The 17,508-nt window shown below is 41.9% G+C and overlaps 1 protein-coding gene across 1 annotated transcript in view; it reads left to right on the top strand.

The window, feature by feature from the left end:
- Nucleotides 1-982: 982 nt before the first annotated feature.
- ADAM12 (ADAM metallopeptidase domain 12) overlaps nt 983-17,508 on the top strand; it is a gene marked incomplete at its 5' end in the record, with an annotated part of 390,130 nt that continues 373,604 nt past the window's right edge. The window contains one exon of the mRNA XM_079699713.1: nt 983-1,070. Within this exon, the coding sequence (XP_079555839.1) occupies nt 983-1,070 (88 nt within the window). The remainder of the gene's footprint in view (nt 1,071-17,508) is intronic.

Below are 17,508 nucleotides of genomic sequence, written 5' to 3'. Positions count from 1 at the left end.
TTCTCACGATCAGGAAAGTCTGGGGAAAATCGCCGTGCGCTTTTTTTGGGGGTCCTGCCATGGAGGAGAAACTTGATCCAATCTATCAACGTAAAACCTAAAGCAGTGCATCGAAAGCAGAATGCCCAGACGTCGCGTGCCTGCAGGTCCAAGTTCATTCTCTCGCACGGGATGTCCGTTTGGGGGCTTAGGGGACGGGGCCCGGGGACGCCCGCCTGGGCGGCGGACAGCCTTGCCGACCTGCTACCCGCGTTCCGGGAGCGAGCAGCCGAGTCATCATTTCCAGCCTCAGACTGGAAAGCTGGACGGTGCAGCCGCGTGTGCTCTTGGCAGCCGCGCGCCCGGGGCCCCGCGGCCACATCATCCCGGGGCGGGGATGTGTGCGCTCCGGACGCCCGCGCCGCCACCGAGCCACGTCTGTGCCGCCGCCGGGGCGCGCGGCCCGGGAGGCGCCCTGCCCCGAGCCGCCCCGGGGGTGGGCCAGAGCCGGCTCTGGGCGGGACCCTGGCGGGGGCCCCTGACCGGTCTCTAGGACCCGCGGGACGCCGCGGGCGGGCGGGCGGGGGTGCGGGGGAGACCATAATTTGTTCCGTGGTGATGAGAACGGTGACTGTTGGCTGTGGATCCATTTCACAGGCCTGCCTCCTCTCCCTAACGATCTTCCTCATCCCCGGGCCAACTCGGACAGTTTGCTAGTTTATTGCAACGGTCAAGGCTGGCTCGTGCCAGAACAGCGTGCGCGCGCGCACACACACACGCACACACGCACACACACACGCGCCGGGGAAAACTTTTTTAAAAAAATGAAAGCCTAGACTAGCTCTTCAGCGGCCGGGCGCTGCGCGAGGGGTTCGGAGTTGACTCCCCGCAGCAGGAAGTCCCTCGGGCCGCGACGCCCGGCCCCCGCTCGGCGCCCGCGGGGGATGGTGCAGCGCCCGCCGCCCGGCCCCGAGAGCTGCTGCTGCACGGAAGGCCGGCGACGATGGCAGCGCGCCCACCGCCCGCGCCCCCCGCCCGCGCCCTCCTGCTCGCCCTGGCCGGGGCTCTGCTGGCGCCGCGCGCGGCCCGAGGTAAGTCGCCGAGCCCAGGCGGCTCCCCGCCGGTCCCCCGCTGTGTCCGCCCGCCCGCTGGGGACTCGCCCTCCGGGGGCACCACGCGCCGCACTGGGGGGAACGCCGAGTGGCGGGATTGTCCCGCGACCCGGCGCGCGGGGACGCAGCTGCGGAGCCCCCGGGCTCGGGCTCCCGGCTCGGAGGGGACCCCCGCCCCCGCGGCCCCCACCCCAGGTGCCAATTCCCGAGGGAAGGAGAGAGCCCTTGGCTCCGGGCCTGGAAGCCGCCAGCGCGTAGCCCGGGTGGCCCAGCCACGGGGCCGCTGCCGCGTGTCCTCCCATCTCGGGGATCATTTGCCAGGGTATCTGTGTCTTGACAGTTACACGTGTCGCCCGGGATGACGCGCGTCGGGTCATCTTACCCTGTCCCTTAGTGAATCCCCCCATCTCTGACTGGTCAGCCCTCCACGAGGTTTCCTGTGCACCCCTGCTCCCCCTCGTATACACCTGGGGGGACGCACAGTAACCGCGCAGGTGAGCCATCCCCGTGCCCGCAGGTGTGCCTGCGGCGTTCCACGGCGCTCTCCATTTTAAAAATGGACTCTCTTGCCTACTTCTTTAATTTTCTTTCGCTCTCTTTCTAATTCCGGATACCTCCGTAGTTGTCAGTGGCGGCTAGATGTGAGCAGAATCTTTGTTTCCCGCCACTCCGTCAGGTTCTCAGCTAAATAATCGCTTAAATCAACCTTATGTAAAGCGACAAGTCATTTCCACGTTCAGCCAAAGTGTGGCTGTTATAGCTGTTTTATAGATCTAGGTTTTCCCGAGTTGTATCCCCTTAAGTGGGTACCTGTGGCTCTTTTCTTTTTGCACAATGAGAAAACAAACAGCAGGTGCCTTTTTAAAAATTCTGAAGTTTCTGCCGGTCGCCGTCACTACCACCGCCGTCTTTCTGCCGCTAGAGGCGCTGTCGACCTACCAATGAAAGACTTGCCTTGGCCTCCAGCTCTAAATTTCTGTGATTCTATGTGACAGGCATTATTTTCCAACAACTGGCCTCAATCACGAACTGTTACCACCTTATCGTACGTTTAATTTTGTAATTGCCACTGCTACCCTCCACCCCACCCCACCTCCGTACCCCACCGCATCTACTGTAATGTGGCTAAAACCCAGCTCTCGATAAAATCCACACGGCAATGAAGACCAATTTGGGAATTAATGATTAAGTAAAAAGATTGCTCAAAGGAAGGAAGAAGCAATGAGCATGCCAAGAAAGAATACTGCTGACTGTTTAGTTAAAAACCTCTATGACTTGCAAGTGAAAATAATAGTTGTCAAAAATGTTTTGAAAGACTTTTGTACAAATGGGTCCTTTTGAGTATTTATTGAGAAAGAACTTTTAAAAAACTGAAACAGAATCTCAAAGTGTGCCTGAGGTGGCCTTGGACTTGACACATGCTCTGTACACATAAACGGAAGTCCACTGAGCATGGACAATACTTTATTTTTTTAGAGGAAAATGTTTACTAAATCAAGCTAATAATGGGAAATTATTTCATGGAGGAAGGACTTATTATTTTATGACTGCAGCTTTGGTAGAGGTAGTTTTTCCTTAGGATAGATATGACTCAAAACAGAAAGCCGGTTAAGCCTAAACATTTAGAATGGGTTACATGCTGTGATATCCCAGGATTCACTGCTTGTTTATCCTTGGATTCTCGGTATCGAGTTTTAAATCAATCAGTGCACCAAATCACAGCATATAATGAAACATTTCTTTGTGTTGGCAAGAAAAAGGGAGGAATTACTACTTGTTGAAGGCAGACCATATTTGGGGGTTTGTCTCTCTGCGTGTTACCCTTCATTGGCATCTCAGCTCTAACAGGTCCAGAACAGAACCCTAGATCCCAGACTCTCTACTCCTGAATCCATTTTCCACCCCGTGCCCCCATCTTTCCAACTCGGTAATAACATCCTCTGCCTTTTCCAGATGCCTCATGCAAACACTTAGAAAGTCATCCCAAGTCTCTCCTTTCCCTCCACAAGCCACCAACCTCCAAAATGTGTTCTCATCTACCCACTTCCCCCTGTTTCAAGTGGCCTTCCCCAGCCCCGGCCGCTTTTTTTCCCTTTCTTTTGATCTCTTCTGCAGGGCCTCTTCTCCCTAGTGTAGTAGCCTCCTAACTCATCTGCTGGCTTCCCCTCTTGTCCCTGCTCAATGTACTCTTCCCAGCACCACAGCCAAAGTCATCAGTCTCAGTCATGAGTTGGATCCTGCTGGTTTCCTGTTTAAAACTCTCCAGTGGCTTCCTAGGGCTCTTAAGAAAATCCAAACCTCAGTATAACGTATTTCCTGTTTTCCTCTGTTATCTCCTTTCTCACCACTCTCTCCCATGCTCACGACTCCATCCACACTGGCTTCTCTTCTTTCTGACTTTCCAGTATAATACCACCATAATAAAAAAACCAATATTTAATGTTTGTACCATGAAGCACATATTGCTTATGGTTGAGCCACACAGTGTTCTGTAATTCCATTTCATACCTCTTTCAACTTTTTGTTTTTCCTAGAGCTAATAATTGCTTTTTTTTTTAACCATTTTGTTTTGTTTCTTGTGTACCAATCTCTACCTCCAAACCCTCTGTGAGAATCGGTAAACTCCTTCCAATATGATCAAACACATCAGGTAATCTATTCACTATTTATTTTTTCTTGGTATTATCTCTCTTGGAGCCCTTTTCTTCCTGCTCCAGTGTGAACTGGTTACTTTTTAGGCTTGCATGTCAACTGTTGTCTCAGGACTACTCTCTTGCCAAGATGCTGGAAACTGCTCTTACCTCCTTCCTGTGTTGGATCGCCTGTTTTCTGAGCACCATAACTTTCTTTTTTTAGTTTATGCCTTATTTTTGTGGAGCACATCTTCTAGTAACTTCCTAAAAGGGCATGTGGGAGATAAATTTTTTTGATAACTTGTTAGGAATGATTAAATACTTTCCATTGCAAGTAACAGAAAACCTGACCACAGTAAGTCCCGTACATACGAACAAGTTCTGTTCTGGGAGTGCGTTCTTAAGTCCAATTTGTTCATAAGTCCAACAAAGTTAGCCTAGGTACCCAACTAACACGATCGGCTATATAGTACCATACTGTAATAGGTTTATAATACTTTTCACACAAATAATACTTTAAAAAATAAATACAAAATATAAAGAAAACATTTTTAATCTTACAGTACAGTACCTTGAACAGTACAGTAGTGCAGTACAACAGCTGGCATACAGGGGCTGGCATTGAGTGAACAGGCAAGGAGAGTTACTGACTGGAGGAGGGAAAGGAGGTGGGAGATGGTAGAGCTGAAGGATCGTCAGCAACAGGAGATGGAGGGCGAGCTGCAGTTTCACTCACATCTGACATTAGTGGAACCCATGTTCGTGTCTTTGAAAGTTAGCAGCTTGAAGGTTCGGGTGTAGGGGAGTTACTGTACAGCAAATTTTTTTAAATCTTTACATCCCGAGCATTTGTGAAGTAAGCGGTGTAGTAGCTGGTGTAGCGAGTCAGTGATACTACTAGGCACCTGAGCTTTTACTTTTGCTTGTGTCTGCCATACTTACATGTTGGCTTTTGCTTTTATGCTTAATGCCTCATGGTCTTATGATAGCTGCTGTACATTTTGGCATTGTATCTGCATTCTAGGCCGTAATAAGGCAAAAGAGGCAAAAAGCAGAGTCAGCAAATCTATTTTATTGGGAAAATAGAAGTATTTCCAGAAACCTTTGTAGCAGATTTTCTCTTGGCTAGACTGTGACACAGGGCCACTGCTTGCTGCATGGGAAGATAGAAAAGTAAATATTTTTAGTTGTATACTTTGGTGTTTCAATTGAAATAGAGATTTATGAGTAAGAAAGCAGTTTAGAATGTGTGTCTTGAACGCAAATATATATATGCAAACCAGCAATTTTATATATATATATGTATATGTATATATACATACACACATATATGTATTTCACCCCTGATATATATATTAAAGGTGGTAATATATATCACCTTTGATTGTTAGTTTATTGAGGAATAAAATTTCAAGATGGAAATCATATTTCCTCAGTATTTTATAAGACATTTCTTCATTGTCTCTATGCCCATTGCCACTTGGGAAGTTGATAGCATGGTGATTGTTAATCCTTTATATGTAGTCTGTTTTCTTTCTCAAAGCTTTTATCATCTTCTCTTAATCCCCAGTATTTTTACATTTCATGATAATGTGCTTTAGCTAAGTTCTTATCAGTAGTCATACTGGGACTTTCTGTTTGAACTTTCATGCTGTGAAGTTCTAGTGTACTTTCTTTTATTATTTCTTCAATGATTTCTTCCTCGCTGTTTTTGTCATGCTTTTTCTGAAACTGCTCTTAGCTGAATGTCCCAACTTCCTGAAAACATCCTCTAATTGTCTTCTTTGTTCAACTTTCTGGGAGAGTTTGTTTAATTTCACTTTCCAACCCTGCTACTCAAGTTGTTTATTTCTGCTACTACATATTTAATTTCCAAGAAATGTTTCTTGTTCCATGAATATTCCTTTTTTTCAAATAAGGTTCTGTTCTTTTTTATATATATATAATGGATGTAAGGTTTCGGTGAACTCTTGGCATGTATTAACTTTTACTTTTTAAACATTGTTTGGCTGACTTTATTCTCACTATCAGCTCTCAGATCCTCCCCCACTTCTGTTCGTTATAGTCTCTGGCTTTCTTCAAATGTCTATTTTGGCTGTCTGTTTATATGTAACAATGAGACACTACAAAGCTGATTGAAACTTCTGTGTGCTTCAAAGATGGGCTTAGTAACTGGTCGGCCTTCGCTGGGTTGGGGGACCTCCATACATCACTGACTGTCTTTTTAGTAGGCTGGTCAGTTTCCCCAAAGAAGAATTTTGAAACCTCCTGCTGAGGACTTAAGCCTGGCTAATACGGCCTGTGAGCTGAGTAGTAGAACAGGGTTAAGGTGGATGTCTCACCCATGAGTGTGCTTTGCTTTTTTTTTTTTTTTTTTTTTAACCCTTTTGCTTTCAGTTTGGCACTCTGCTAACACTTCTTCACTCTCAGCTATGCCGGGCATCCTTGTGTACAGAATTTCTCTGCTTTAGTGTCTGCAGAAAATACATCTCCTGTCTGATGAAGTGGGAGGGGCAGTCACCTAGCTGTGCTGGCTTTGCAAGGGACCTACAGCTCTAACTTTTCCTTGGACGGTCTTTCAGCCCAGCCTGTACTGACCATCAGAGGTGCCCAGTGCCTCCCATCTCCAAGTCTTTCCAAGGTTCTTCTCATCCATCTCACCTTCTAGATGGCTTCTCTCTTCTCCAGGCAACAGGTTGCCAGTTCTCTCTCCTCTGCTGAGTAGGTAACCACTTGTCTTACCTCTTCTAAAGCCTTGTTGCTTTCTCTTACCTGTTGCTATTTTCTCTCCAATTCTTTGTTTTTTTTAAATTATTTTTATGTTACTATTTATATTGTAGGCTTTCAGGAGGGAGTGCAGATAAACACCTGTGAGTCTGCCATGCACATTTAAAAGTCAGCCCAGGGGCTTCCCTGGTGACGCAGTGGTTGAGAGTCCGCCTGCTGATGCAGGGGACACGGGTTCGTGCCCCGGTCTGGGAAGATCCCACATACTGCGGAGCGGCTGGGCCTGTGAGCCATGGCCGCTGAGCCTGCGCGTCCGGAGCCTGTGCTCCGCAATGGGAGAGGCCACAGCAGTGAGAGGCCCGCATACCGCAAAAAAAAAAAAAAAAAAAAAAAAAAAAAAAAGTCGGCGCAGGCTTTTATCACGGCCCTCTATATACAGACATGGTTTTTCCCCTCTCTCTCACTTGTCATGTGCCTCTTTCCACTCCTTCCTTGTGGAAACAAAAATTACATCCATTTTTAAATGTTTCAAAACTTTCTTTTAAAAATCTATAAATACTCAAAGTCAACATATACCTAATTGGATAGATGTTGCAGCTGTGGAAGCTGTAAGGATTTTTTTTTTTTCCTAAGGAATGCAACTACATCATCTAAAGAAGCTAAGCATATTTCTTTCTGGTGTAGATGACGCTGTAATGAATTCATTACAGTTGCAAAAAAAAAATTTTTTTGTGTGTGTCAGAGTATGTTCCAGAGGCCTCTTAAAGCTAAACTGTTCCTGCACTATCTATGATTTATAAAGACAGGTGTGAGAAACATCTTCAGATGTTCCTTCTGTACCAAATGGCTAGGCCTATAGTCCTTTGGCTGTGTGCCCACTGAAAGCTCTATGAAACGGCTTTGCAATATGTGCAGTCCTTTAATTATCAGCTCTCTGGGTTTGAGAAAGTGAAGTTGATATAATCTATACAGAATGTTTTGGAAATAGTTTCTGTGCACTTGCAGTAGCTGTTTCTTTATGCGTGTTTCTGTAGTATTTTATGAAACCTAAAGTTTTCATACCAGCACACGGTTACTTAAAAAGGCAGTTGTTGAGTGCTTTGGTGCCAGGAGCTATTGCAAGATCTTTGCACGCACTGTCTCACTCAATCCTTGGGGAAGAATCTTGCTGTTGGTCCTGTTATTGCCCTCACTCTACAGAGGAGGAAACCATGGCTTCGGATGGTTGAGTGTCTGCTAAGTGGCTTCAGATGGTTGAGTGTCTGCTAAGGGGCCGATGCAGGGCCATCTCTAGGCGCTCTCATGACGGGGACCAGGTCTTAGCCTAGGCGTAGTAAACATTTTGTCATCTATATACTTTATCTTTGAAATAATTATAATGTTTATAGCAATGAGATTGTAATGTAGTTTGCTTCGAAACGGAATGATAACGCAGTTCAAATGAACTTTACTTGCCAGTTGAAATGTGTGCCTTGAATATCATACTTTCTGACAAGCTGCCATTTCAGTTCTTATATTTACCCCAGCTCATTCTTCATCCTGGTGCCTTGTGCTTTATTTAATGTTCAGTATACCTTGCCTCCAGTTGATCGATGAGATGGAGAAGCCAAATAATTCAGCATCATATTGATATTTTTTATCCTTTAAGCTTTTATGTCATCCCCAGGTGACACTAAGAGCTCAGTTTCTAGGCAACTGCTTAAAGAATTGGGCAGCCTCATTGGATTAACTCTGGACCTTCCGTCTGTCCTGGAAACATTGGCCTCCCTGATCCCTTTAGACGATCCATTCTTAGAACTGTTGTTGATATACCCTGACATCTTCTCTTGGCAGGGCGTGGTAAATACTGGCCTGCAATTTGACCAAAAGATTCCTTGTTTTGTGTTTTGCTATATTTGTGATTAAAGCCAGGATAGGATGGAGCATTTCTCATGAGATCTATGTTCACATGAATTTGAATGTCATCAGAGAACCTGAGTTTACTGTCTTAAATCCTGGGGGTTTGGTGGTGTTCTTGGGAACCTGCATCAGAACTTAAGAGTCTAGGTTATACCTTAAAATGCAGCTGCACCTTGGTTGATGGAATACATGTATTCCTAAAATGAGGCAAGCTAAGCAAAATTTCTAAACTGAAATAATTTATTCAGCCAATTTCAGTATAATTTGAGATTGATCATGAAAAAGAATTTTGGCCCCATTATCCATTCCTTCACAAAATGTGAAATATTGTAAAAGTTGAAAAAAAGACATAGAATAAGTTACACATCCATATTGTTGCCAACCAAGTTTTACTATAGATGCTTCAGAATTTTTAAAATTTAAATATGTTAAATGTTAAAGCTTATTTGTAATCACTCCTGATTCTCTCCAGCCATCCAGTTCTTCACCTTCTTTCTGAAAAGACAGCCACTATTCTGAAATTGGTAGGTAGAATATATATATGTGTGTTTATACATATACATGTATCTCTAATCAATATTTGATATTATTTATGTATTAAATATTATATAAATGGTACCCTACTGTATACAACAGACTTCTTCAACTTGCTTTATTTTTTTTTATATATTTTTGGCTGCATTGGGTCTTCATTGGTGCATGCGGGCTTTCTCTAGTTCCAGCGAGCGGGGGCTACTCTTGGTTGCGATGTGCAGGCTTCTCATTGTGGTGGCTTCTCTTGTTGCAGAGCATGGGCTCTAGGCATGCGGGCTTCAGTAGTTGTGGCACACGGGCTTAGTTGCTCCGCGGCATGTGGGATCTTCCTGGACCAGGGCTCGAACCTGCATTGGCAGGCAAATTCTTAATCACTGCGCCACCAGGGAAGTCCTGCAACTCACTTTTCTAAAAATCAGTGTGCTTTTAAAGACTTATTCTTACTGATACATGTGCTTGCTTCATTCCTTTTAATTGAATGGTTAAACCATAAATTGTACACTCCTGTGTGGATAAATATCTGTTTTCCCCTACTTTTTGATATTGCACTGGTGCAAGGATACTTGTACCTGTCTCCTCATGTACAGGCGTGAGCTCTAAGGAAGCTATTACAAATGAATGGCTGAATCGGAGGGTAAGCCAGTTTTCTACTTTGATATACATTGCTACTTTGCTTTCTAAATTGGTTGCACCCATTTTCATTCCTACTTGTTAGAGAGTTCTGGTTATTCATATTTTTGCCAATACTTGGCACTTTCAGACTTTTAAACGTTGCCAAGCTGGATGTGAAATATTTCATTGTTTTTATTGGTATTTTCCTGATTCCTAGAGACTTTAAGACTTTTCTTAAGAACTGTGTTTATATTGTTCTTTATGTTTCTTCTTTGGATCACTTATTATTTGCCCATTTTTTCTTTCTAAGTGTGGTTTAAGAAATCCTTCTCTCTTTCCTGAGCTCCAAAAGAGATTTTTATAATTTCTTCTAAATTTTAAGTTTTTGCTGCTCACTTTTAGCATAACTGGAACTTATTTTTATTTGTTGTATGAGGGCATGGTCTATTTTGCCTCATATAGATAAGATAACCAACCATCCTAGTAACATTTTACTTTTTTTTTTTTTTTTTTTTTGCGGTACGCGGGCCTCCCACTGTTGTGGCCTCTCCCGTTGCGGAGCACAGGCTCTGGACGTGCAGGCTCAGCGGCCATGGCTCACAGGCCCAGCCGCTCCGCGGCATGTGGGGTCTTCCTGGACCGGGGCACAAACTCGTGTCCCCTGCATCGGCAGGCGGACTCTCAACCACTGAGGCACCAGGGAAGCCCCCTAGTAACATTTATTGGATCCTTTCCTCCTTCTGATAAACACCAAGTCTAGACAGATATGCTTTTGGGTTCCTTGTTCTGCTGGACTATTTTTATTTATCCTATTTTCAGTACCATACTATTTTCAGTATTCTGTACTATAACGAGTCTTACATATTTAATTGGTTGGTATATGGTGGTATAGGGGGCAGACAGTGGGGTCAGCTTGGCGTGGTTTGCATATCAGCTCTGTCACCTACTGACATGTGACCTTGGGAAGGTGAGTGACCATCCTGTGTTGTTAGGAGTTTCGCAGTTTCAATACTGAAAACCCTACATCTCAGGACCCCTCAGAGCTGGGCAAACCATGATGGTTGGTCACCCTAAACCTCAGTCAAATTATGAAAACTCTTTTTTCCCCAGTTACTCCCTTTATGAAATGGTGATAATAATAGTATCTGCCCCCATGGTGGGGTGTGAGGAAGATTAAATGAGATAATACATGGAAAGTGCTTTGAACAGGGCCTGGCCCATGCTAAGTGCTCAAAAAGGTTAATTTCCTCTTCCTGTCTCCCTTCCTCTCCTTTATAGAATTGTCTTGAGTATTCTTGAAATGCTAGTATCTCATATGAACTTTAGAATCTCCTTGCTAAGTTCTTCAAAATACTCAGTGAGAACTTACAGATTAGTTTGGGGAGACTTGACATTCCCATGACATCAAAGCTTCCTGCCATAAATGTGGTCGTTTCTTTATATGTTTTCTTTAATTTTATTCAGTAAGTTAAAAAATTTTCTGAAGTTCTTGCACATCTTTGTAAGATATATTTCAAGGTACTCTAAGTACTTACTAGATTCACTGTTATTCTGAATGGCATCACTATTTTTTTTAATTAAAAAATTTTACTACAGCAAATTTTAAACATATGCAAAAGTCGACAGACTGGTATAATGAACACTCATGTGTCTATTACTCAGCTTCAGCAAGTACCAGCTCATGGCTATTCTTGTTTTATCTGTGGAATTATATTTTTTAAAAAGTTCTAATTGATATTTTCATTTTCAGTATAAATAAATGTTACTGATTTTTGTACTTTGATTTTGAATTCAGCAACCATGCTTGATTTTTTAAATAAATGTATTTATTTATTTTTGGGTGTGTTGGGTCTTCATTTCTGTGCGAGAGCTTTCTCTAGTTGCTGCGAGCGGGAGCCACTCTTCATCGCGGTGCGCGGGCCTCTCACTATGGCGGCCTCTCTTGTTGCGGAGCACAGGCTCCAGACGTACAGGCTCAGTAGTTGTGGCTCACGGATCCAGTTGCTCCTCGGCATGTGGGATCTTCCCAGACCAGGGCTAGAACCCGTGTCCCCTGCATTGGCAGGCAGATTCTCAACCACTGCACCACCAAGGAAGCCCCATGCTTGATTTTTATTAGTTCTAATTGTTTGTAGACTAACTTCATAGAAATTCTAATTATCATCTAAAAATGATGGTAATTTTTGTTTTTTCCTTTACAGTTCTTTTACATTCTACCTCTTTTATTTCTTTTCTTTCATTGGCTAGCACCTCCACTACAATGATAAACAAAAGTGGTGATTGCAAATGTCTTTGGGTTTTTTTCCCCCAACTTTAATGAGAATAGCTTTTCACTATTGATTAAGATGCTTACTGCAAAATTTTGCTATGTATGTCATTTAATCTTTTTTTAATATAAACTAAGAACATTTCTCTATACTGCTAGTTTGCTAAAATGTTTTCTTTTTAACATATGAACATAGTTGTTTAGTTTTTTTTAAAAACTTTTCCTCAGCATCTGTTGGTATGATTAGTTTTTCATTTGTTGTTTCATTTGTTTTTTCCCCCTCCTCTATTCTGTTAGTAGTGTAGTGAATTATATTAATAGATTTTATGTTGTTAAACCATCCTTGAATTCTTAGAATAAATCTTCCATGATTTGGGTGCATTTTAAAAATACAATGTTGGATCCCATTTACTAAAATTTTATTTAGGATTTTAGCCCCTGTAGGACAATGTTGATAACCACCATTAGTCTTTAATTTTCCTTTCTCCAAATATCTTTTAGTTTTCATTTCAAAGCTTTACTATTAGCCTCAGAAAGTGAGTTAGGAAGTTTTAGTTACATCTTTTTCTATTCCTAGGACAGCTTAGGTATAAGAGGTTATTTTTTCCTTAACAGTTGTTGAAACTTGACTTAATATCATCAAAGCATGGTGTTTTTTCATCAGAAATCTAATAGTTGATTTAATCTCCTCAAGGGTTATAGTGCTATTCATATGATCTCTTTCTTTCTGAAATAATTTTGCTGCATTTTTCTTTTGTTGATCTTTTATTTTTGTTTTCTATTTCATTAATTTCTGTCCCTTTCTTCTACTTTCTTGGGGTTTACACTGTTATTCTATTTCTCACTTCTTCTGAAAGCTCTTTCATTTAAGCTGAACTTTTCCCTCCAATTACTGCTTTCATTGTTTTGCTGTTAGGTTTGTGTTATCATCATGGCCAAAATAATCTATACCTTGCATTATGATTTTTTGAGTGCAAAGTTATTTACACATATGTTTTGATTGGTGTGTATGTGAGAGAGTGTGTGTGTTTTGCTTTCTAAATGGTTGGGTAAGATTAGTTATCTTTGTTGTTGATATCTGATTTTATTACACTGGTGTCAAAGAAAGTGATCTGTGTCCTATTGACTCTCATGCATTTGAAATTTTCCTTATGAGCTAATACATGGTAAATTTTTATAAAAATTACATGTGTGTTTAAAAATAATGTATATGCTCTAAGTATTGGGTATAGGGTTCTAGATATGTCAATTAGATTAAGCTTGTTAACTGATGTCATATCATATATTATGACTAACATTTCTCGTTCAGTATTTCTGTGTCTAAGAGAGGTTTTAAGAATCTAATATAATCATGGATTTTCCATTTCTCCTTGTAATTCTGTCAGTTTTTGCATCATACATTTTGAGGCTAGTTTGTTGTGTCTATTCAACTATGTACAGCTCCAGATGTGTCCAAGACAAATATTACTGTATCAGTTTTCTTTGGGTTAATATTTTTCTGGTATGTCTTTTCCTATCTCTTTACTTTCAAATTTTCCATGTCATTATCTTTCACATATGTCTATTACAAACAAAATATGCCTAGATTTAAAAACTTTATAATTGCTGTCTCTTAACTCACTAGGTCCATCCCTTCATGTGTATTGTGACCTTTGATGTTTTTGAACTCATCTTCCATTTTGTTCTCTATTTACTAAAAGTTTACTGAATTTTGCTATTTTTAGGCACTTTTTTTTTCTGTCTCCTTTTATATTGCTGAAGGATTATTTACACCTACTTCTCTCCAGCTCTGTTAATTTAGAGGTTATATATCCGGTTTCCACAATTTAGTAGTACTGTTAAATATCAAACGTTGCACTTCAAGTAACAAAGTGTAAAGGTAGCCAGTGACTCTGGCCACCTCCCAAATACCACAATTGGCCAAGAATGCTTCCTTGTCTTTCATTGTCTCTCCCATTTATTATTATTGCTGTCTAGCATTTTAGTCTACCACTTTGAAGCACATCTCTCATCAAAAAAATATAGTGGGGTGGTGTCAGACTTTGCTTTTGTTTTTAGTAGTGCAGGCTTATTTTGATTTATCCAATGTAACCAGTGCCTTTTTTTCCATCATGCCTTCTTGCAAACCTCTTCTGCCTCTTGGATTCAGTTTGCTTTTTATCAAAATCATGTTGCGTTGAAAGTCTGTGAATAGCAAATGCTCTGTATTTGTTTGACTGGAAAATACTTGTTTTCTTTTTTTCTTAAATGTTAGCTTAACTATATACAGAATTCTAGGTTGACAGTTACTGTCCTTTAGCAGGTATTAACTATGGTATGCTGGCCTCTACTGTCACTGTTGAGACGTCTTTAGTTTAATGATTGTTCTTTTGCACTAGACCTGCCTTTTTATCTGGTTCCTTTTAAGGTTGTCTTTTGTTTGTTTGTGGTTCTGTAGTTTTATTAACATGTTTTTTGATATGGACTCATTTTTAATTTATGTATATCTGACCTTGCCATGCTTCTTACATGCAATCAAATATAGAAAGTTCTTAGTCATTATCTCTTCAATGACTGTCTTGCCCTTATTTTCTCTATATCTCCTTTGGAACTTTTTTATATGTAATTGGATCTTATCATTCAGTCATGCTGTTTCTCTTTGTCTCTTTATCACTCTGCTTTACATTCTGGGTGACGTCTCTCAATCTAGATTCCATTTCATAATTCTCTCTTGAGCTGTGTCTAGGTTGCTGTTTAAACAGTCTGTGGACTTACTTTGCAATTTCCAATGCCTTTAAGTTTTCATTTATAGAAGCTTAATTTTGTTCTTTTTTAAACCTGATAGATCATTAAAAATAATGTCCTTTTACTGTCTCCCATTATGGCTTCTGTGTTTTCTTCTACATCTTTAAAACTTTGGGATGCATATGTTGTTATCCCTCTTAGATTATTCTATTGTCTCTAATTCTTAGGGTGCTGAATCTGTATTGTCATAAATTATCTCTTCTAATGCCTTGCAATTTTGAATTATGAACTCATTTTCAGTTTTTTCCTTTCCACCACTATCCCCTCCATGAGCGTCCTATGCACCTGGGATTGTGAAAGGTCCAGCAGAGCAGAGTTTTACTTATGATAGGTGTTTCAAAGGTTTTACTCATCTGAGGCCAGTTTTTATGTTAATTTCTCATCTTGGGAATCTTACACCACATAGTTATTGTAATTTTGGTCTCCACACCCATGTGGAGGCTTGAAGTTTTGATTTCTGTCGGGAGACTGCCTAACTCTCACCAGCAGTCTGGGTAAACATAGCCACTTTGTTCCCTGGGGCATTTGGTAGAGTTTTTCTAGCCCCTTGAACTTGGAAGGGCAGTCCTGCAGAATGCTGGCTTTCTGCAAGGATCTCAGCTCCAGTTTCCCATCTCATGTGTTCCAGATCATACCTCCTGTCATTAAAATTACAGCTCCTAGACTGAAGGCCTGTATCTACTGCGTCTCCTAGATTTCCATGGTGTTGGCAGTGTTTGAATGCTCTGGCTATGAATTCCTTTTATTTATGGGTCCTGGTAATTTCCTTTCCTTTCTTTCTAGTTTAGTTATGTATGTACTATAAAAATGTCACATTTTATTTAGCATTTTTTATGTGTTTGCAGTGGGAAGGTTTTCTATCTGCATCAGTTCAGTTCACCACCACGCTTTCAGAACTGGAAGTCCCCCACATTGATTCTTTGATTCTCTAAGTCAGTATATTTGCCTGCTGTCATCCTGGATTTGTACCAGGGGCTAAGGATATGATGGTGAGAGAAACACATGCAGACCTTCACCCCCTGGCATGTGGAGTGAGTGGATCCTAAGGATGTACAGAAGATGAGTTGAACCCACCCAGTACCCTGATTCTTGGCTTCCAATACTGCTCCAAAAGCTCGGTCAGAAAAGCAAGTCAGCTGCTCTCCTGCTGGTATGTTAGTCTTTGCCTTGGCAGCTGCACGGGTGAGATGTGCTGATGACGGGGCCAAGCTGGGCTTTGGGGGTGAAGCCATCAGCTGTTCCCTTCTCCCTCTGGCTGAGGCAAAATGAGAACAGCTGGGAAACAAGGCCAGCACACCCACCCAGAAGCCATTCCTCTGCCAGCGCAGGTGTCAACAGAATTCCATTCATATGAGCCTTCCAGGAGCGTATATCAAATTTGTTCCATGCTTTAAAATTCTGATACAGAGAGTGGATTGTATAATGGGGTGAGCTGATGATTGAAACCCTCATCTGTATACCTTTGTACCTTTTGGAATGAATAATATGATCCCATAGAGATTGATGACTCTGCTGACTTATCTAGAAAAATCAGATGCCTGATTTGTCATGTAAATTTGGATGTGTCAGATTTTGTCTACTCAGTTCATTAAGTTTTGTTTCCAATTTCTTAGTAGGGAAAGTCTTATTCAGCTGTAATAGATGGTCCTCCTGAAACTTCCTCTCAAAGCTGACACACGTTTCAGTCTCTTTTTCTTGTCTCTGCTCACCCTTAAAGTGCTTTTTAACCCTCATTGTCCACTCAACACAGCTGAGAGCCACGCTGTTGGTTACAGAGGCCCAGTAAGAAAGTGATTCCAACAAGGGTGGCAGAAGGGACTGGCTAGGATGTAGTTTGAAAAGCCAAGTCAAGACAGCTGTCTAAAGCACAAAAGATCCCTAAGAGAAGTTTCTGCTTCTCTTATGGGCATAAGTGGCATCAAATAATGAGATTTCTTTGACTTACTTCCCCTGATGTCACTTCCATGTGGATTTCATGTGTTCTCCTGCTGTAGTAATGACATTGAAGGCTCGCTGGGATCTTGGCCAGAATTTTGGAGTGAGAAGGCCTGGCTCTGAGTTCTCACTTGGCCCCTTTATAGCTCTGTGACCTTGAGGAACCTATGCAGTCTTTCTGAACTTTGGTTTCCTTATTCGTCAAAGAAGAGTACGGAGACAGCCAGTCTCACTGGGTTGCAGAGACCATTGAATGAGGGAAATGTTGGAAAAAGCATTCTGTAATTTATTTATTTTTTAACATTTTAATTGGAGTATAGTTGCTTTCCAATGCTATGTGAGTTTCTACGGTACAGCAAAGTGAATCAGCGATACATGTATATATATCCCCTTATTTTCGGATTCCCTTCCCATTTAGGTCACCACATAGCATTGAGTTCCCTGTGCTATACAGTAGGTTCTCATTAGTTGTCTATTTTATACATAGTATCAATTGTGTATATAAAGCATCTTGTAATTTAAAGTCTGCCCTTTAGATTGCGGGGCACATGTTCCCCCGGTCCTTCAGTGATGTGGATTTGCTCTCCTGTCTTGGGAGACATGCATTTCTCAACATCAACCACCTTCCCCTCCTGCTCTTGGTAGATGGGTGTACAAGTGAACCCCAAAGGTCAACAGAGGTTTGGGAAAGCCGGACATTTTTGCTCCTTTTTTTCCCACCTTAAATCTCATGTTTCATTCTTCGCTTTTATTGACCTTGGGTTAGGGCATCTCTTTGTTAACAAGGACCATTTGAGATTGCCTTAATAGTGTCAACTCTTGCAAATATCACTTAGTCATGGCAAACAACACGTGCGTTAGTTTCCTACTTCTCTATTGTATGGGGCACATTATGGGCAGGACATCAGGATTGGAGAAGGAGACCCAGGCCAGGGTCATTTTCCCAGCCCCCCCAGCTTCTTGGCTTCTTGAGAAAGGGGTTTGGGAGGAGAACTAAGAGTAGAATTGCAAAAAGGAAAATAAAATT

The sequence above is a fragment of the Hyperoodon ampullatus genome, assembly GCF_949752795.1.
Source record: "Hyperoodon ampullatus genome assembly, chromosome: 1".
Taxonomy (NCBI): domain Eukaryota; kingdom Metazoa; phylum Chordata; class Mammalia; order Artiodactyla; family Ziphiidae; genus Hyperoodon; species Hyperoodon ampullatus.
This window is presented reverse-complemented; position numbering and strand designations above follow the sequence as displayed.